At 38.1% G+C, this 16,778-nt stretch overlaps 1 protein-coding gene across 2 annotated transcripts in view; it reads left to right on the top strand.

Annotated features, from left to right (window-relative positions):
* Positions 1-16,778, top strand: part of ERN1 (endoplasmic reticulum to nucleus signaling 1) — a 91,287-nt gene that overhangs the window by 22,920 nt on the left and 51,589 nt on the right. For both annotated transcript variants that reach the window (XM_081933608.1, XM_081933607.1), the window contains exon 2: positions 8,480-8,600. In XM_081933608.1, the coding sequence (XP_081789734.1) occupies positions 8,480-8,600 (121 nt within the window). The remainder of the gene's footprint in view (positions 1-8,479; positions 8,601-16,778) is intronic.

The raw sequence follows: 16,778 nt of genomic DNA, 5'->3' as shown, positions 1-16,778 counted from the left end.
TCTTGGTGAGATTTCAGGTTTGGCTTCTCCCTAGGACTGAGAGAACCTTCCCAGGATTACCCAACTGGCTTTATGTCTAAGGCAGGATTTGAACCTGTGGCCTCCTGGTTTCTAGTCTGGAATGTTAACCTTGAAGCCAAATTGACTTTCAGTATAAATTGTAGTAGATCACAAATTATATCTATTAGATATATGATAATGAGAGTTTGAAAGCTGCATTAGTCCTCTAAGTAAATGTGTAAATTCTTTTTCTTTTTTAACACTGAAATGGTTATAGATTTATCTTTTTCCAATGTTGTACAGCTGTCCTTAAAATACTTCTGCGTTATCAGAAAAAATGTGTGCCTTATCAGAAGAATTATATCTTTATACTCTGTGTGTGTGTGTGTGTGTGTGTGTATGTGTATGTGTATGTGTATGTGTATATATATATATATATATATTCGTAGATTTTCATGGGTGTAGGTATGCTGGTCTTATTGTATTCGGGTCTTTTCCCGTGTAAGATTGAGATTGTCTTGGCAACATTTCATATATATATATATAATATATCCAATTTGATTATTGATGCCATGTACTTTTCAACATTTATTAAAGTGTAGTTGAATGATTAAAATATTACTCAACTTCAAAGGGGTTTCTTGGAAATACAAGCATATGTTCTGTTTCTGACAGTAAATATTGTCAGTTAGATCTCAGGTTGAAGTCTCTAGCCAACGCAAATATTACTGAGTGACATTTTCTTTTCAGCGTGAATGGACAAATGTCATGTATTTCTTCATTCAATTTGTGCTGGAAGTACCCCTATGCCTCATGGTTTATTTATGTAATAAATTGATTAGTTCTTTCAAAACTCCAGTTGCTCAGAGGACTGAACTGTACTTCATTAAGGTATTAATGCTGTAACACTAAAATGAAATATGTGTACTTGTATCACAGGAAATATGGAAATCTTAGTGAACTACAGGTAGTCCTCGACTTACGACCAAAATTGAACCCAACATTTATACAACTACGTGAGAAATTTGTTAAGTGAATTTTGATCTTTTTTACGTCTCTTCTTGCCACGTTTGTTAAGTGAATTGCTGCAGTGCTTAAATTATTAACATGGTTTTTAAGCGAATCTGGTTTCTCCATTGACTTTGCTTGTCAGAAGGTTGCATAATGTAATAATAATAATTCTTTATTGTCAGTGCACAACAGATGTACAATGAGATTGATTTAGCTCCCTCAATGCATTCCCCCCCAAACACAATACAACACACAGTGAAGACAAAGAAAAAAGAAAAAAAATATCCCTAACCCAATGAATCATATTAACAAACACCCAGTCCCATTACACCAGTGTGAACATGTTACACCTTGTGCTGCCCCTGCTAGACCATCGTACTACTTAGTTATGATGTTATTTCGCATTCAGGAGTCTGACAGCCCACAGATAAAAACTGTTCTTCCGCCTGTTTGTGCATCTGGCTATACTTCTATATCTCCTTCCTGATGGTAGCAGGGTAAAGAAGTGCTCACCAGGGTGTGAGTCGTGCCTGAGGATTTCCTCACTCTTCTAAGTGAGCTCTAGTGATCCCCTGTCCCCAGGACATTGCAAATGTCATAAACCTGAATCAGTTGCCAAGCATTGGAATTTTGATTATGTGACCACGGGGAAGCTGCACTGGTCGTAACTGTGAAAAATGGTCATACGTTACTTTTTCAGTGCCATTATAACTTCGAATGGTCATTAAATGAACAGTTGAAAGTCGACAACTACCTGTATATTTTTAAAAAACCTATTTTGAGAGTATCAAATAGCTCCCCTTTTTGGAAAGTTAACCCTGTGTGTAAAGTTTAGTTTAATTTGGGAAGCAAATAATTAACAGCCAAGATTTCTGATTTTTTTTTCAATTCAATTCAATTCAAATTCAGTTCAAAACCAGAGTAGCTTGGTTTCTCCCTTTCATTTATTATACCCCTGTGCCTCCACCATAAAAGAAGGGGCAAAAGGCAAAGTTTGGGTAGCAAAAAATTGTTAGCAAATGTTTGGGATGCCAACATTTTATACAGTAATTATTTCAAATTCAACAAACAGCTGGAAGTGCAATATCATAGGAGGAACCCCTCTCTCCTGTTGAGATAGTAAATTTGTATGGACGAGGATCAGCAAGAGAACAATGAAATAAAAAATGGCCTTAAATGATACTTATTACATGGATGTCCAATACGAATGGCTTCTAAATATAATGCAGTGAGGCTGTTTTAGTCTTTGTATTTAATTGCAGCTTGTTAACTGAATAAAAGTTATTACAGGTAGTCCTCAACGTAGACCACAATTGAGTCCAACATTTTTGTTGTTAAATGAGACATTTGTTACATGAAGTTTGCCCCATTTTACAACTTTTCTTGCTATAGTTTTTAAGTGAATCATTGCAGTTGTTAAGTTAGTCACATAGTTGTTAAGCAAATCTGGCTTCCCCGTTGCCTTTGCTTGTCTAAATGTAGCAAAAGGAGAATCATATGAGCCCAGGATACTGCAACCGTCATAAATATGAACCAGTTGCCAAGCACCTGAATTTTGATCATGTGACTATGGGGCTGCTGCAATGTTCATAAGTGTGAAAATGATAATAAGTCACTTTTTTCAGTGCTGTTACAACTTGGAACAGCCACTAAATGTAAGTTGAAAACTACCTGTACCTTAAATAACAATATCCAAAGCTACAAGCTAATAAATGCCAGTGTCTCTTTTTCATAAAAAGCAAACAGTCAAGCTCTTATTGGATCATCCTTGTGCCCTCCGTTTTATTGGTTGTGGCTGTGAATTTCCTGATAACTCAGCAAAAAAGAATGTGCAAATTGCACAATTCTGCAAACAGTTAAATGTTGAATAGTGTTTCTTCTCTTCTTTTTGCTTGTAGTAATATGTAAATTATTTCTATACCAATAATGCAGTCAATTGATCAAAAACATATTGACATTTTTTCTGAAGAAATATTTGTCCAGTTCTTCTAGTATAGCTTTGTATAGTATCCTTTTTAATAATCTTTATTCCTTATCCCAGTGATGGCGAACCTTTTAGGGACCAAGTAGCAAAGTGCCAACACACGGCAATTTAACCTGAATACTGAGATTTTAGTTTAGAAAAAACAACTCATATATTAACAACTTTTGCTTAAAAGAAAAACACAATAACAGAGCTTTCAATGTTACAAACAACTTTTGATATTTACAATTTTTGGCCCACCTCAACCATAATTTTATTTAATTATGTTTTTACATTTCTGAACTGTCCATCTCCCTCAAAGAGGGAAGCTTGCTGATAGCAGTTATGTCCCCAATTACATTTGGGCAACATTAATAGGGGATTTGAACCCCAAAATCGAACACAGCCTTCCCATTCATCTTTCTAGCAAGTGTATGGCCCACTTCATCTATTCTTAGATGAAGAATAGATGAAATGGGCCAAACTACAAATATTCCTGGTTGCAATGCTCCATCTACAGCAGGGGTGTCCAAACTTGGGAACTTTAAGACTTGTGGACTTCAACTCCCAGAATTCCCCAGCCAGGCTGGCTGGGGAATTCTGGGAGTTGCAGTCCACAAGTCTTAAAGTTCCCAAGTTTGGACACCCCTGATCTACAGGATAGAAATAATTGGGGACTGTCAAAGAAGACTGTTGCATAAAACAATCAGACGAATATTTTCAGGTCCTTTTACATATGGGCTAACAATGGCTAACATCCCTATCAATTTAGCCACTTGATTGAGAATTTATGGATTTAGGGATGATTTACAGCAATTAAAATCTAGTGTGTTTATTAGCCCTTTTGGCAATTAATTGTAAGTGCTAGAACCATTAGAATATATCTTGGGTTACTTTGGAAATGGTGAGGGAAATTTTCTATCCTCATTTCTAGTTTGTTTTATCCTGTTTTCCTAAAAATAAGACCTCACCAGATAATAAGCCCAATCGGGCTTTTGAGCGCATGTGCTAAAATAAGCCCTCCCCAAAAAATAAGCCCTCTCCGACAATATTGCAACACAGCAGCAGCCATGAGGTGACCACGCTCTCCGTCTCCTGCACCTCAAAAATAATAAGATCTCCCCGAAAATAAGTTATTTTCAGGGAAACAGAGTATAAGAATGATACTTATATTGGTAAAAAATTATAAAATCTAAAATATGGCACTGATACTATATGGTGCTATAAACAAGTAGCATCCAATTAACAAAATAAATTATCATAATATGGTATATGGAGCCTGCTATAAAATTAATACACACATTTAGAAATAACCTGATTTAATCTTCCTCCAGGAAACTCACCTAAAGTAATCTGTATGTGAGAATAATTGTTTATCACAAAGAAAAGGTCCTGGTAGGTAACGGAGCCTAAGTACTCAACTAACAGGTGCAGTTAGAGGAACAGTTTCCCATTTGTAGTGGTTTTTTTAAAAAAAAATTCAGTAGATGTAAACTGAAAACCAAATATCTCTGCAAAAGAAATATTTCTGTGAGCTCTTTTGTATTTCCCAATAAGGAAGTTGAAAAGGATTCAGTTTTTTTTTCCTAAGTAGAGACCTTCAAAACTATTTCTTGTATGATGAACAAATCTCCCATGAGATCATATGAATTAGATAAAATAATTCATTTGATCCTGTAGCACATTTGCTGACCACGTACAAATATAGCTCTATTTGGAGAGAAGGTAATTCTATAGTTAATGAAATGCTCATTCGGTTTTTCGAAATAGCAAACCACATTCTGAAACCGATTGTATCTTTCTTTTTTCAAACACTTTGTGTAAAATAATTCAATACGGTTAACATCTTCGTTTCCCATCAGTCAGTTTCTTGTCTTTTGGAAAACCTCAATCCTATGCCCACATAGGTCATTTCAGCCCTTAAGAGTTTCATATAGCTAACAGTAGTAACTTGCGTGTTAAATATACTTTTGAAACTTCTCAGGCAATGGCAGGTGGCTAAACAATCAAATGCTCTTACCAAACAGTTGTTTTTAAGATAAAGAATTACAGCAAAAATACTCATGGTCAGAGCCCTGCTGATGGAATGTGAAAAACCTGAAGGCTTTGAAGAGAACCCCAGTTTGAGGGTAAACCCCCTGAAATAAAATTAATTTCCATCTTCCTCTATTTTATTAGTCATTTTCACTTGAGGCAATGAAGGTCCCTAAACTATTTTGGGACACGAGGTGCCGTTTCTTCTTCTATCCCTGTTACCATGCAGTTTCATCTGCTTGATGTTGTCTCAGAGATCAGACCTTCCTGTTTCTGGCAACTTTAAGTGGCGTCCCAAATCAGCCTGGGGCAATTGTCTCTACAGGCAGAGCTTTTTTCTTTTTTCTTTCTACCCTGTTTCCCTGAAAATAAGACCTCCCTGGATAATAAGCCCAGTCAGGCTTTGGAGCGCATGTGCTAAAATAAGCCCGCCCCAAAAAATAAGCCCTCCCCAAAAATATTGCAACACAGCAGCAGCCATGAGGTGACCACGCTCGCCGCCTCCTGCACCTCAAAATTAATAAGACCTTCCCAAAAATAAGGGCAAGCGCTTATTTCAGGGGTCAATAGAAAATAAGACCCTGTCTTATTTTGGGGGAAACACAGTGTTTGGTAGAGTTTAAGAAGAAAAAAATGCTAGTAGATCTTATTTTAAAAAAATTGTGGGTTAAGCCATTATTTTAGCTGACAAAATTCATCAAGTTCTTTCATTTCCTGACTCTTAGCGGGATCTGCCTTTTCCTCCCTGGCTGCCCCTTTCCCGGCCAGGATATCACCAAGAGTTTGAAGGTGCCTTGCTGAGGCAGCAGCTTTATCCACAGGGTTTTAATGGGAGGTTTTCGGCTCCCTGAGGAAACCCAGGGAGATCCTACTATCTTTTCATTCACGGAAACTGATGTTTAGAAATATCTGTCTGGCCCTTCTTCCTCCTCCTTCTGTCAACCGCCAACGAACCCAACTTCCAACTGTCCCAACATTCAACCCTCTTTCTTCAGACCTTTTCCCTTCTCTTCCTTCAAAGGAGAAAGAATTTAACCCTTAAATATGATCAGCCACGACACTGACTATGCTCTGTTCTTCATTACTCAGTTCCCTAAGAAATACAGGTAGTCCTTGACTTACAAAAGCTCATTTAGTGACTGTTCAAAGTTACGATGGCACTGAAACAATGTGATTTATGACACATTTTTCACAGTTATGACCTTTGATGGCAACTGGTTCATATTTATGACCGTTGTTATGTCCCGAGGTCATGTGATTAACCTTTGAGACTCTCTGACAAGCAAAGTCAGTGGGGAAGCCAGATCCCCTAACAACTAACTTATCAACTGCGGTAATTCACTAAACAATTGTGGCAAGAAAGGTTGTAAAATGGAGTAAAACTCACTTAACAAATGTCTCACTTGACAACAGAAATTTTGGGCTCAATTGTGGTCATAAGTTGAGGATTACCTGCAAAGTGCCAGTGTATTGTCTCAGGGCTTTGCATGCCTTACTCCAGAGTTTTATGAATTATATAGGTGGTAGCAGAGGTGGGTTCCTCCTGGTATGGTACAGTACACCAGAAGAGGTAGTAAGAATCTAGCATACTAGATAGGACCAGTAGTAATGGTGGCCTGTTCTCCCGTCAGAAGCTTCGTCAGAAGCTCTTTTTTAAAAAGTTTTTTCCCCCTGCCAGTTCAGGCAAGGGAAAAAAAGCTTTAAAAATAAAAGGGAGGGAGGGAGGGAGAGAGAAAGAAAGAAAGAAAGAAAGAAGAAAGAAAGAAAGAAGGAAGGAAGGAGGGAGGGAGGGAGGGAGGAAGGAAGGAAGGAAGGAAGGAAGGAAGGAAGGAAGGAAGGAAGGAAGGAAGGAAAGAAAGAAAGAAAGAAAGAAAGAAAGAAAGAAAGAAAGAAAGAAAGAAAGAAAGAAAGAAAGAAAGAAAGAAAAAGAAAGACAGACAAAGAAGAAGGAAGGAAGGAAACTCACTTTTCAGCCGGGAGATTCAGCAAAGGAGAAAAACAAATGCTGTCGCTTTAGATTGGAACTGAGCATGCCTGGCTGTGGAATTCTGGGAGTTGAAGTCCACAAGTCTTTAAGCTGCAAATTTTGGATTTTAAATTGAAAAGCTGCTCGGAAGGAGGTTTGCAAAGTGACATTCAGCAGTTTGCTTCTGGGTCAGCTGAACAACAAACTGGATAGGAAGGAAGGAAGGAAGGAAGGAAGGAAGGAAGGAAGGAAGGAAGGAAGGAAGGAAGGAAGGAAGGAAGGAAAAACAGCACAGCAATTTAGGGCTAGAAGGCTACTTAGGGTCACCTAGTCCAATCCCCTGCTGAGCAGTAAACCTTATATTGTCTGGATTATTTTGGTGCCTCTAACAGAGAGGAAAATTGCCAGAAAGGAGAAGGAGTTTACTAGGACAAGGCTGCTATGCAGAGGAAGGCAGAGATAGTTCTTGACTTATGACTACAATTGATGACATCTTCTGGTGAGTGACATCAAGTTGGCACTCCCACCCAGTCACATGACCACCAAGCCACACCCACAAAATAGGCCACGCCCACAGAAAGGTAGAAATTTTTTTTGAAACCCACCTCTGGGTGGTAGGCATTTAGTGGCACTCCCCTTTCTTAGTCTTATGACAAGGCTTGGTTAATTGAGGCCTATCCCTACATCCCCCTTTTTTTGGCAGTCTCTGCAGTTACCTTTTTGGTATTTTCCCCCAAATCAACAACACAGTTTCCTACCACTTTGAAATGCAAATATATGAAAACTGTAATGTAAATAGTAAAACAAGGGTTAGTTTTAAAAATGTGTCCCAAATATCTCCCATTTAACCTGAAGAGACGACGTCAATAGAGAAAATCCTAATTCACCTAGTTCTGTGACATGGTGTTACATGATTTCCATCATCACTGCAGTCCTTGTTCTCTTTCTCCCATCTTTAAGGGTAGGGAAGTTGAGGTTCTCCAGTTGCTGCTGAACTACAGCTCCCAGAATCCTTTACCAGCCTCTATTATGGGATGAGGGATGGTAGCTCAGCAGCATCTTGAAAGCCATAAGTTCCCTGTTCCTCATGCCCACACAGCAGAAGGAAAACCGAAAAAAGGCAAATCAAGTTCATGAATACTGCTTGTTTTGCTTCTCTGTATGCAGTGGGTGGAATATCTCCTGCTCTAAATTGTGGCCTGACCAGCACAGTGTGCTCTTCAGATTAAGGATGATTATGTACCATGGCTTCTTTTCCTCCTAGCTAAACATTTAAAGGGCCCAACATTCAATATATGGTAGCAACAGTAGGAAAGCTAATCAAAATAGTATAATCCTGCTCGGGTTGCTTGTGCTAACTAGCCTACTTATTTTGCAAGAAAGAGAAACTGCTCATTACGTGACAGAATATACATGTTTACCTTTCTTATCAAATCTTCACCTTCCTCAGTTAACCACAAAATAAATCTAACGCTTCTGCTCTCCCTTTTGTTTTTGTTCTTCAGAGCTGTGGAAATGCCAATTCAGTGACTTTGCCAGAGACATTATTGTTCGTTTCAACTCTTGATGGGAGATTACATGCAGTTAGCAAGAGAACAGGGTCAATTAAATGGACTTTAAAGGAAGGTGAGTATAAGAGATGCTATATTGCCCTTCTCTTCATTAACTTGTGGTAATCGCGAATATATTAATATATATTAATATACTGTATATCAGAATCAGTTTTTAAAAAAAAAAATCATATTCTGAAGAATCTATTAGCCTGTGCAAGGTTGCTTATTATTTGGTTGTGATCCTATGATTTCAGTGAAACCTACACTATTTCCAAGTTAGAATACACAGGATTGCAGATTAAGAGAATAAACCTAGGCATGATTATTCAAAGAAACTCCTGCTGAATTCAATTGGCATGAGTACAGTGCATGCCAAATCTACCAATTTCTCAGGCCTGCTTTATCTTTTAAGAATCTCGGAAAACTGTTTTTTAATAGTTGCCTTCAAAGTCTAATTTCAGATTACTTAAAACAGTGGTAGCATAATTGTGGAATCAGTATCTAGGATTGGGGGGGGGGGGGTTTCCTGCCATCGGAAAGCTACATCTACCCATAATTAAAGTGTGCCATGATTTTGTAAAGAAATTCAAGCTATTTCTGGGCTTTGGGTGGACTTTTCCAAAACATCAGAGTTTTCTTCTCCTGTTGCAATGACCGCATGCTATGATTCAACCTGATAAAGTGTACTTATGTATGACCAGTTATTGCCCAACAATACTATGAGAAAATGCCATGTGCCACAATAGTTTTTTTTTCTCAGATAGAAATATTTTTATCTGTAATGGAAAGATCTGTTCCCAAAAGTAAGCAAGCTTTTTATTTGAATTAGTTTACAAATAAAAGTTAAAATAAGTTGTTAATGAGCTGCAAAATATGGAGACCCGGGTATTTGGCCCCACCCCATTCTCTCCATTTATTTTTGTGAATGTGGAGTGTATTTTAAGTGACAATTAGGATGTGTAATGATCATGCAGATGCTCTAGACTACGAAAACAGTTGAGCTCCTCTTGAAGGGATTGTCATGCAGATAAAGTTTGCACTGAAGTTGTTGTACCCATGGCTATCAGCCCAAAACTGTTTGGGAACTTGAAAGGACACTTCAGTCAGCCGCATATGCGCGTACTGACAAATGGTTTGATAAAAAAGAGGGGTATGCATGTGTCTTGAGTAAGTGAGTGGGTGTAAGAGAGAGAGAAACTTTGACATATTTTATTATGGTTTGAAATGAGGGACAAAAATCTAATGCCTTAAAACTGACCTTTACACCTCTGTAACTCTCTAAATCTATCCGGAGCTATTTTGCAAGAGCACATGTGGGTAAGGGAGACTGTGGAGAGGAAGAAAATTGCTATTTGGTTGTTGGAGTCTGTTCAAAGGATGCCACCCTAAAGTAGAAAGTAAGGATACAATTATTCAAAAGTAGGTAGTACAGGTAGTCCTCGACTTATTACTACAATAAGCCCAAAATTTTTGTTGCTTAGTAAGACAGTTGTTAAGTGAGTTTTGCCCCATTTACAACCTTTTTTTGGCACAATTGTTAAGTGAATCACTGCAGATGTTAAGTTAGTAATATGATTGTTACTGGCTTCACCATTGACTTTGCTTATCAGTAGGTCACAAAAGGCATGATGCCCAGGACATGCAACCATCATAAATACATGCCAGTTGCCAAGCACCCAAACCTTGATCATGTGATCATGGGGATGGTAAGATGGTCATTAAGTGTAAATCACTTTTTTCAGTGCCGTTGTAACGTTGAGGAATCAAAGTTGTATTGTTGTAAGTCGAGGACTACCTGTACTGACTTTAATGATCCTTAGTTTCCAATAAGTTAATTCGGAATTGAAGGCTATGTAAAACTGGGTGTTGTAATTTGCACATTACTTCTCATCTGCAAGTATATTTAATATTAATAAACATTTAAAGCTTTTTTTAAAAAAAACCCAACCAGAATTGCTGAAAACGAGCTGCCAGATTATTAATAAGATAAGAGGAGGGAATTATGGCCCTTCCACATATTTTGATCCTTCCGATTCCTTGCCACCAACCTTGTGGGCCTGCTCTTAATGCGTGAGAATTAAAGTTTAAAACATTTGATACAGGCATTATAAAGATATTTGTTAGCACAGTCTCAGTGTACTGCTAAAAACTATTGAATAATTTTGAGTTCCAAGCTGCTCTATTGAGTATTGATTAGTGAGCTAGAACACTCTTGTTTATAAATCCATAATAAATAGTCAAGCTGTCATCTGTTCTTCCAGAAGAAATTTTCCTGGAAATAGCTTAAATTTGTTAGGCAATATATTACTTATTGATTTGCTCACTATAGCAATATAGATGTGATTTGAATATTCCTGGTTTTATTTCTGTGCTGAGAAAGAATAAGAGGCAAGAGATTCCACTGAGAAAACATCTTGAACTTATTGCTAACAATGATACTAAAAGCCCATTGCGATTTGCAATATCTTGAAGAGATAGAAAATTGCTGCTAATTTGACTTATTGCATATGAATATGGATGCTTCTGGGACTTTTTGCCTCTGTGCCAAAATAACATAATTAGCTTTGAGCTGAGAAAATATGAGCATGAGTGACCCTGAGACAATTAGTAAGCATCTTACATCAAGAGCAGTAAGAATTTGGAAGTGAAATCTCCCCCACAACCCCAGCTTTTGTAGAATCTGAAGCATTTGCCAAAATGAGGAAAACACTGAGCAAATTCTCTCCCCTTTTATCCTTGTGTGCTATGCAGTGGTGGGTTGCAGGCGTTACGCCCCGGTACGGGCATACCGGTGCTTTCTGGGAGGCACCGGGTACCGTTCCAATATGGTGCTCCAGAGGGCCCACCCGCCCTCCCTCGTTCCTTACCTGTATTTGAAGGAAACAGGCTATCTGCGCACACACGTGCAGCATACGGCGCTTGCACGATGCTCCGCCGAGCAGCTGGAGCGTCACGGAGTGTCGCAGGAGGTAAGGACACATGCACGTGCTGCGAGCATGTGCGCGCGCACTGTGTGCGTTCATGTGGTGGCTGCCAGGCCCTATTGCACCGTACCGGTTGCACCAGGATCCGGAACCCACCACTGGTGCTACGTCACAGGGCGCTTTCAAAAAGGGCAGAGTTTACTATGTAGTGTTCATTGTTTGAACCCCAATCCCATCCTGGTCTTCCAGAAAAAAGAAAGAATAGAGAAAAGTTTGAAAGAGAAAGCACTGGACACAATGGTTGCAACAAGAAAGGATGAAACAACTTCCGTAGACACCTTCAATAATGGTCTGGGAGAATTTCCTTGAGAGAAGGAGCAGGAAGAACCACAGAGTCAGATAAGAGGCAATTTAGCCCACAGAAGCAATGAGGGTGTGGCCATCGCCTCAGAAGGATCATCCCTAGTTTCTTGAGCTGTAAAGGAGGAGGGAGGGGGAAAGAAATGTACAGATAGTCCTCGCCTTACGACCATAATTGAGCCCTAAAATTTCTGTTGCTAAGTGAGACATTCGTTAAGTTAGTTTCCACCCCCCCACCCCATTTCACAACCTTTCTTGCCTGAGTTGTTACGTGAATCACTGCAGCTGATAAGTTAGTAACCCAGTTGTTAAGTGACTCTGGCTTCTCCATTGACTTTGCTTGTCAGAAGGTTGCAAAAGGGGATCACATGACCTCAATCTACTAGTACCGTCGTAAACGTGAACCAGGTGCCAAGCATCTGACTTTAGATCACCTGATCCTGGGGATGCTGCAAAGCTCGTAACTGTGAAAAACGATCATAAGCCACTTTTTTCAGTGCCGTTGTAACGTTTTACTAAATGAACTGTTATAAGCCAAGGACTACTTGTACTTTCAGACTTGCAAAATTCTGTTGCTATAACTTTACAATAAAGGCAGTGTTAGGACTTACAGTTGGCACTTCTTATCTGGATTACCTCTAAGGGCTGACATCTCCCTCTTCCAGTGTAAATGTGGGGGAGGGAATCTCAGTGGTGAAAGGAAAAGTGGGGAGTGAGCTGTCTATATAGATAGCCCTTGCAGCAGAGAAAATGCTGCTTCTTGCTTGTTCTCCATCCAGGAAGTTGCTATTTGGGGGGCTGGGAAAAAGCAGCACAAGAATGCAAGAGCAATTTCTTCCCAACCCAGAACAAGCAGTCACGGCACAGAAAGTAACTTGTGTTACTCTCTGGTCTAGCTCCAACTACCAGTCTCCCTGGAGAAGTGTGGTAAGATAGATGGAAACAGGGAAGTACATTGACATGTATACAGAGGAACCATTAGCTTCAGAGCAAATGTCTTGCGAAAATGTCTTTGGTTGATCAGAACAGTCAGACTGGATAATCCAGTTTTATTTTTAAAATGTTATTGCATTTGAAATATTCTTTTAGATCCCTATCTGAACACAGCCTTCTCAATTGATGTATTGTAAGATACTTAATGCCTATTTGTTTGGCTCCATATACAAGAAAGCCAATTTTGTGCATGAAAAAGACCTTGATGGGATAATTATGCTAAAACTCCTTTTAAAAGCATTTCTGTGTTCTGGCTTCATACATTTCTTGATTGAGGACACAGCATGAAATAAGCTTGCTACTGACATTTAATGCAAAACTATGAGATACCGTTGACCATAGCAATTCTGGTAAAAGCTTAATTAAATCTTGTTTAATCTCTACTTGGATCAAACTGAATTTTGAACCAATTTTTATTTTCTTACCTGAATCTGTCACTACTAACAACAACAATAGTATCTTTTGATAGGAAGAGGTAAACATAATCAATCTGGAAATATGAAGGTAGGTTGGGGGAAAATATTTCCTTCATTAGACTAGCTCCAATGTTTAGACTGTATTCCAGAATGGCTGATATAGAAGCATTGACAAGCTTCCAAGATTTTTACAAGAATGAAAAGGGATAACTCCTATCTCAGGCGTAGAGTCTTCAAAAACAACAGTTGAGGGGAATACAAGAAAACCCAGATACCAATTCTTAACACCATACGATCTTAAACTTTAGCACTGCCACAATTTAGAGGAGCAGCTGTTTTATAATTGTCATTGGAGAGGCAAAGCTTGATGGACTTTGTTTCTGAAGAAGACTGATCACGATCTTCACTCAAGAGTCTTAGACATTTAAAGCTACACTTTTGTTTATGTTATCAAAGCTATGGACTGTAATTCCATAATTCCAGAACCCTAAAAAAAAGCCTTGTAATATTTGCAAAATCTCCTCCACTCATTTCTGACCAAAAGGGAGAAATAAAATATTGAATGTAATGCTTTCTCATTGTTTATAATTGATCTGTCTATCAACAATAATTGCCAAAGTTTAATCCTATCCTGCTGTGGTGGGACCAAGAATCAAAGACAGGGGCATGCAGGGTTTAATGGGTTTATTGGTGCACAAAACATAATCAAAATTATTGTCAAGAAGCAAGGATTAGAATTAAGACAGATTTGATGTTTTGGCAGAATATGCAATATGGGTTGGAGGAAAAAAAATTGATATCATGATTTATTCACACACCCCCATCAGACATCGGAGGCTTTTAATTATTAATTAGTTACAAAGTTGTTAATTTTTAATTTGTCAGACCTAGAACAGAACTGTTTCATTTGTGTGTGTGTGTAAGTGACAAATTAAAAATTAACAAGTTACTTTGTCCAGATGGCATACGCCCTGGAGTTTTTAAAGAACTCAAAGGTGCAGTTGTTGATTTTCCAGCTGATATACAACTTATTATCAAAATCATGTAAGGTCAATTTAAAAAAAAGAGAGATCCATTTGGCAGGAGAATTGTCTTTGAAAGTATAGACAACATGGTAGCTTAAATTCAGTCCCAGAAAACGACATTTAAATTAGAATAATTAAAAATACAGAAGAACAAATTCTGCAGAAGTACACGTCATTTCCATTAAGAAAATGTATGTCTCATTAGTTTTTTAGAATTCTTTGCCCAACAAATTCTAATAAAGATTATCTAATTAAGGCATATGATTATTGGTTTTCCAAAAACCTCCGGAAACATAGTTCACCCATCTGAGTGTCTCCAAATGGCCTAGAATGGGTTGAAAACGGGAAGCAAAGAAATAAACAGTTTTCACAAGGAAAGAAAGTAAGTAAACTCACATTGGTATTAGCTTTGGTGCTATAATTTTGATCTTGTTTCTAAGTGTTACTAAATTGTTCAGGCTGAAAAGGACTATGTCCTCCAAAATTAACTAATGAACATAAAATGGAGTGATATTCAAGAATTTTTTTTCATATATTGGTAGATAATGGTTTATCTGGCTAGGATTAACATGAAAATTCACTTGAAGCTTTTCACTTATCAGCTGTTTATTAAAAGGCTGACAGTAGCAACTGTGAAAATGACAAACTCTACATCGGGGTTCATTTATTTATAAAAATTAGATGGGTGGCTTATAACAATTTAAAAATTACATCAATATGCAGTAGAGGTTATTCTCAAAATATAATTTAATATATTAACATTCTCAAAATATTACAGCCAGTTTGGTCTACTGGTTAAGGCACCAGGCTTGAAACAGGAAGTCTGGGAGTTCTAGTCCTGCCTTGGGCATGAAAATCAACTGGGTCAGTCAACTCTTAGCCCAGTCCACCTCAGGGTTGTTGTGGGGGAAAATAGGAAAAGGAAAGAATATTAGGTATGTCCCCCCCCCCCCGAATTATTTATAAAAATAATAAAGGTGGATAAACAAATAAGTAAATAAATGCATTGTAATTGTAGAAATCTTATTGTATTATTTTATCTTGAGAAAATGCTCATAAGAAGTAACAGCAGATGACATGAAGGCAGTGGCTAGATAAAAAAACATTTTTTTTTAAAAAAAGGAGAGATTTGGTATAACTTATAGTTATAACTTGTACTCTGGAGCGTCTTATATCTGAAAAATATGGTACCTCATTTTAAAGTAAAGGACTTCCTAGAATTCTTATAGCTTCATCCTTCTAGTAAATTCCTCCAGCTCTGTGTAGAGGGATGCCAGCAGATAAGTAGAGAATGGAGAAACTACAATTAATTGGATAGTGATAATCACAAAATGCAAAGACCTGCAACTTCACTTAGAACAGCTTACATCTTGCAACAAAACCTTTAATATTATTCATCAACATCTGCCTATCGCAGGTCCTTGGGAAGCACTTCTTAGACAAAAATGCCAAATCCAAACCAACATTGGGATGACTGTGGCCAACCATAATAATAACAAGCTTTGTAAACCCCTATTGCTTGTTGCCCTCAATAAGCCAAGGATAACAAACAGCCTTTTTATCTAATCTTTAGGAAAGGAATTGAAAACAAAATATGAAGTGCCACTTTGGGGGTCTGGATATCACAGTCAGCTGAAAACACCCTTCTCAGAAAGGATATTATAAGAAGCAGTCAAAAGGGTTTGCCCGATTTGAGGAACAGCTAACATTTGGAACTGGGCTGAGTTGAGAAAACCAATAATAATGACCAGGATTGCCATTAATACAACTATGACAGGTTTGGAAAAAATGAATCACTATCCATTTTCTTTCTTCCTCTTTAATATTAGAACTCATGGCATACTTAGTGGTATATTTAGGGAAACTTTAAGTATATCTTCACAAAGGAACCAGAGGTGGTATTCAGCAGGTAGCGGAAATTTTGAGTAGTTCGGAGAACTGGTAAATTCCACCTCTGACTGGCCCCGCCCCTTCTATTCTCTGCCTCCCGAATCCCAGCTGATTGGGAGGAAATGGGAATTTTGCACTAACCTTCCCCTGGAGTGGGGTGGGAATGGGGATTTTACAGTATCCTTCCCTGGCACGCCCACCAAGCCACGCCCACTGAACTGGTAGTAAAAGAAATTGAATCCCACTACTGAAAGCATCCCATTAACATAGAGATTTTACCACTAGGAATCATGGATATGGAATTAAACAAATCTGTAAGCTTATAAGACTAGGTTATTTTCTGTTTATTACCAATGATAGTTAAATAATTTAAACCAATAGAGTTTTGAAAACCAACTGCTTTCAGCCAAAGAGAAGAAGGCTTCTAAATTTAAGATGGGTAATGGTTATAATTAAAAACTTCCTAGAGAAGTAGATTGCCTAGCGTCTGAAAAATATTGCTGGACTAGACAGCTGCTTGTGAAAGCCAGTTTGGTGTAGTAGTCTAGGCACTAGGGTAGAAACGGAGAGACCCTACTTGGAAACCACTTCTGGACTTTTTGCTTGAAACTAAAAATAAAAAATAAAACTTTGGGTCCTTAGA

Source organism: Natrix helvetica, assembly GCF_964273705.1.
Source record: "Natrix helvetica genome assembly, chromosome: 1".
Taxonomy (NCBI): Eukaryota; Metazoa; Chordata; class Lepidosauria; order Squamata; family Natricidae; genus Natrix; species Natrix helvetica.
This window is presented reverse-complemented; position numbering and strand designations above follow the sequence as displayed.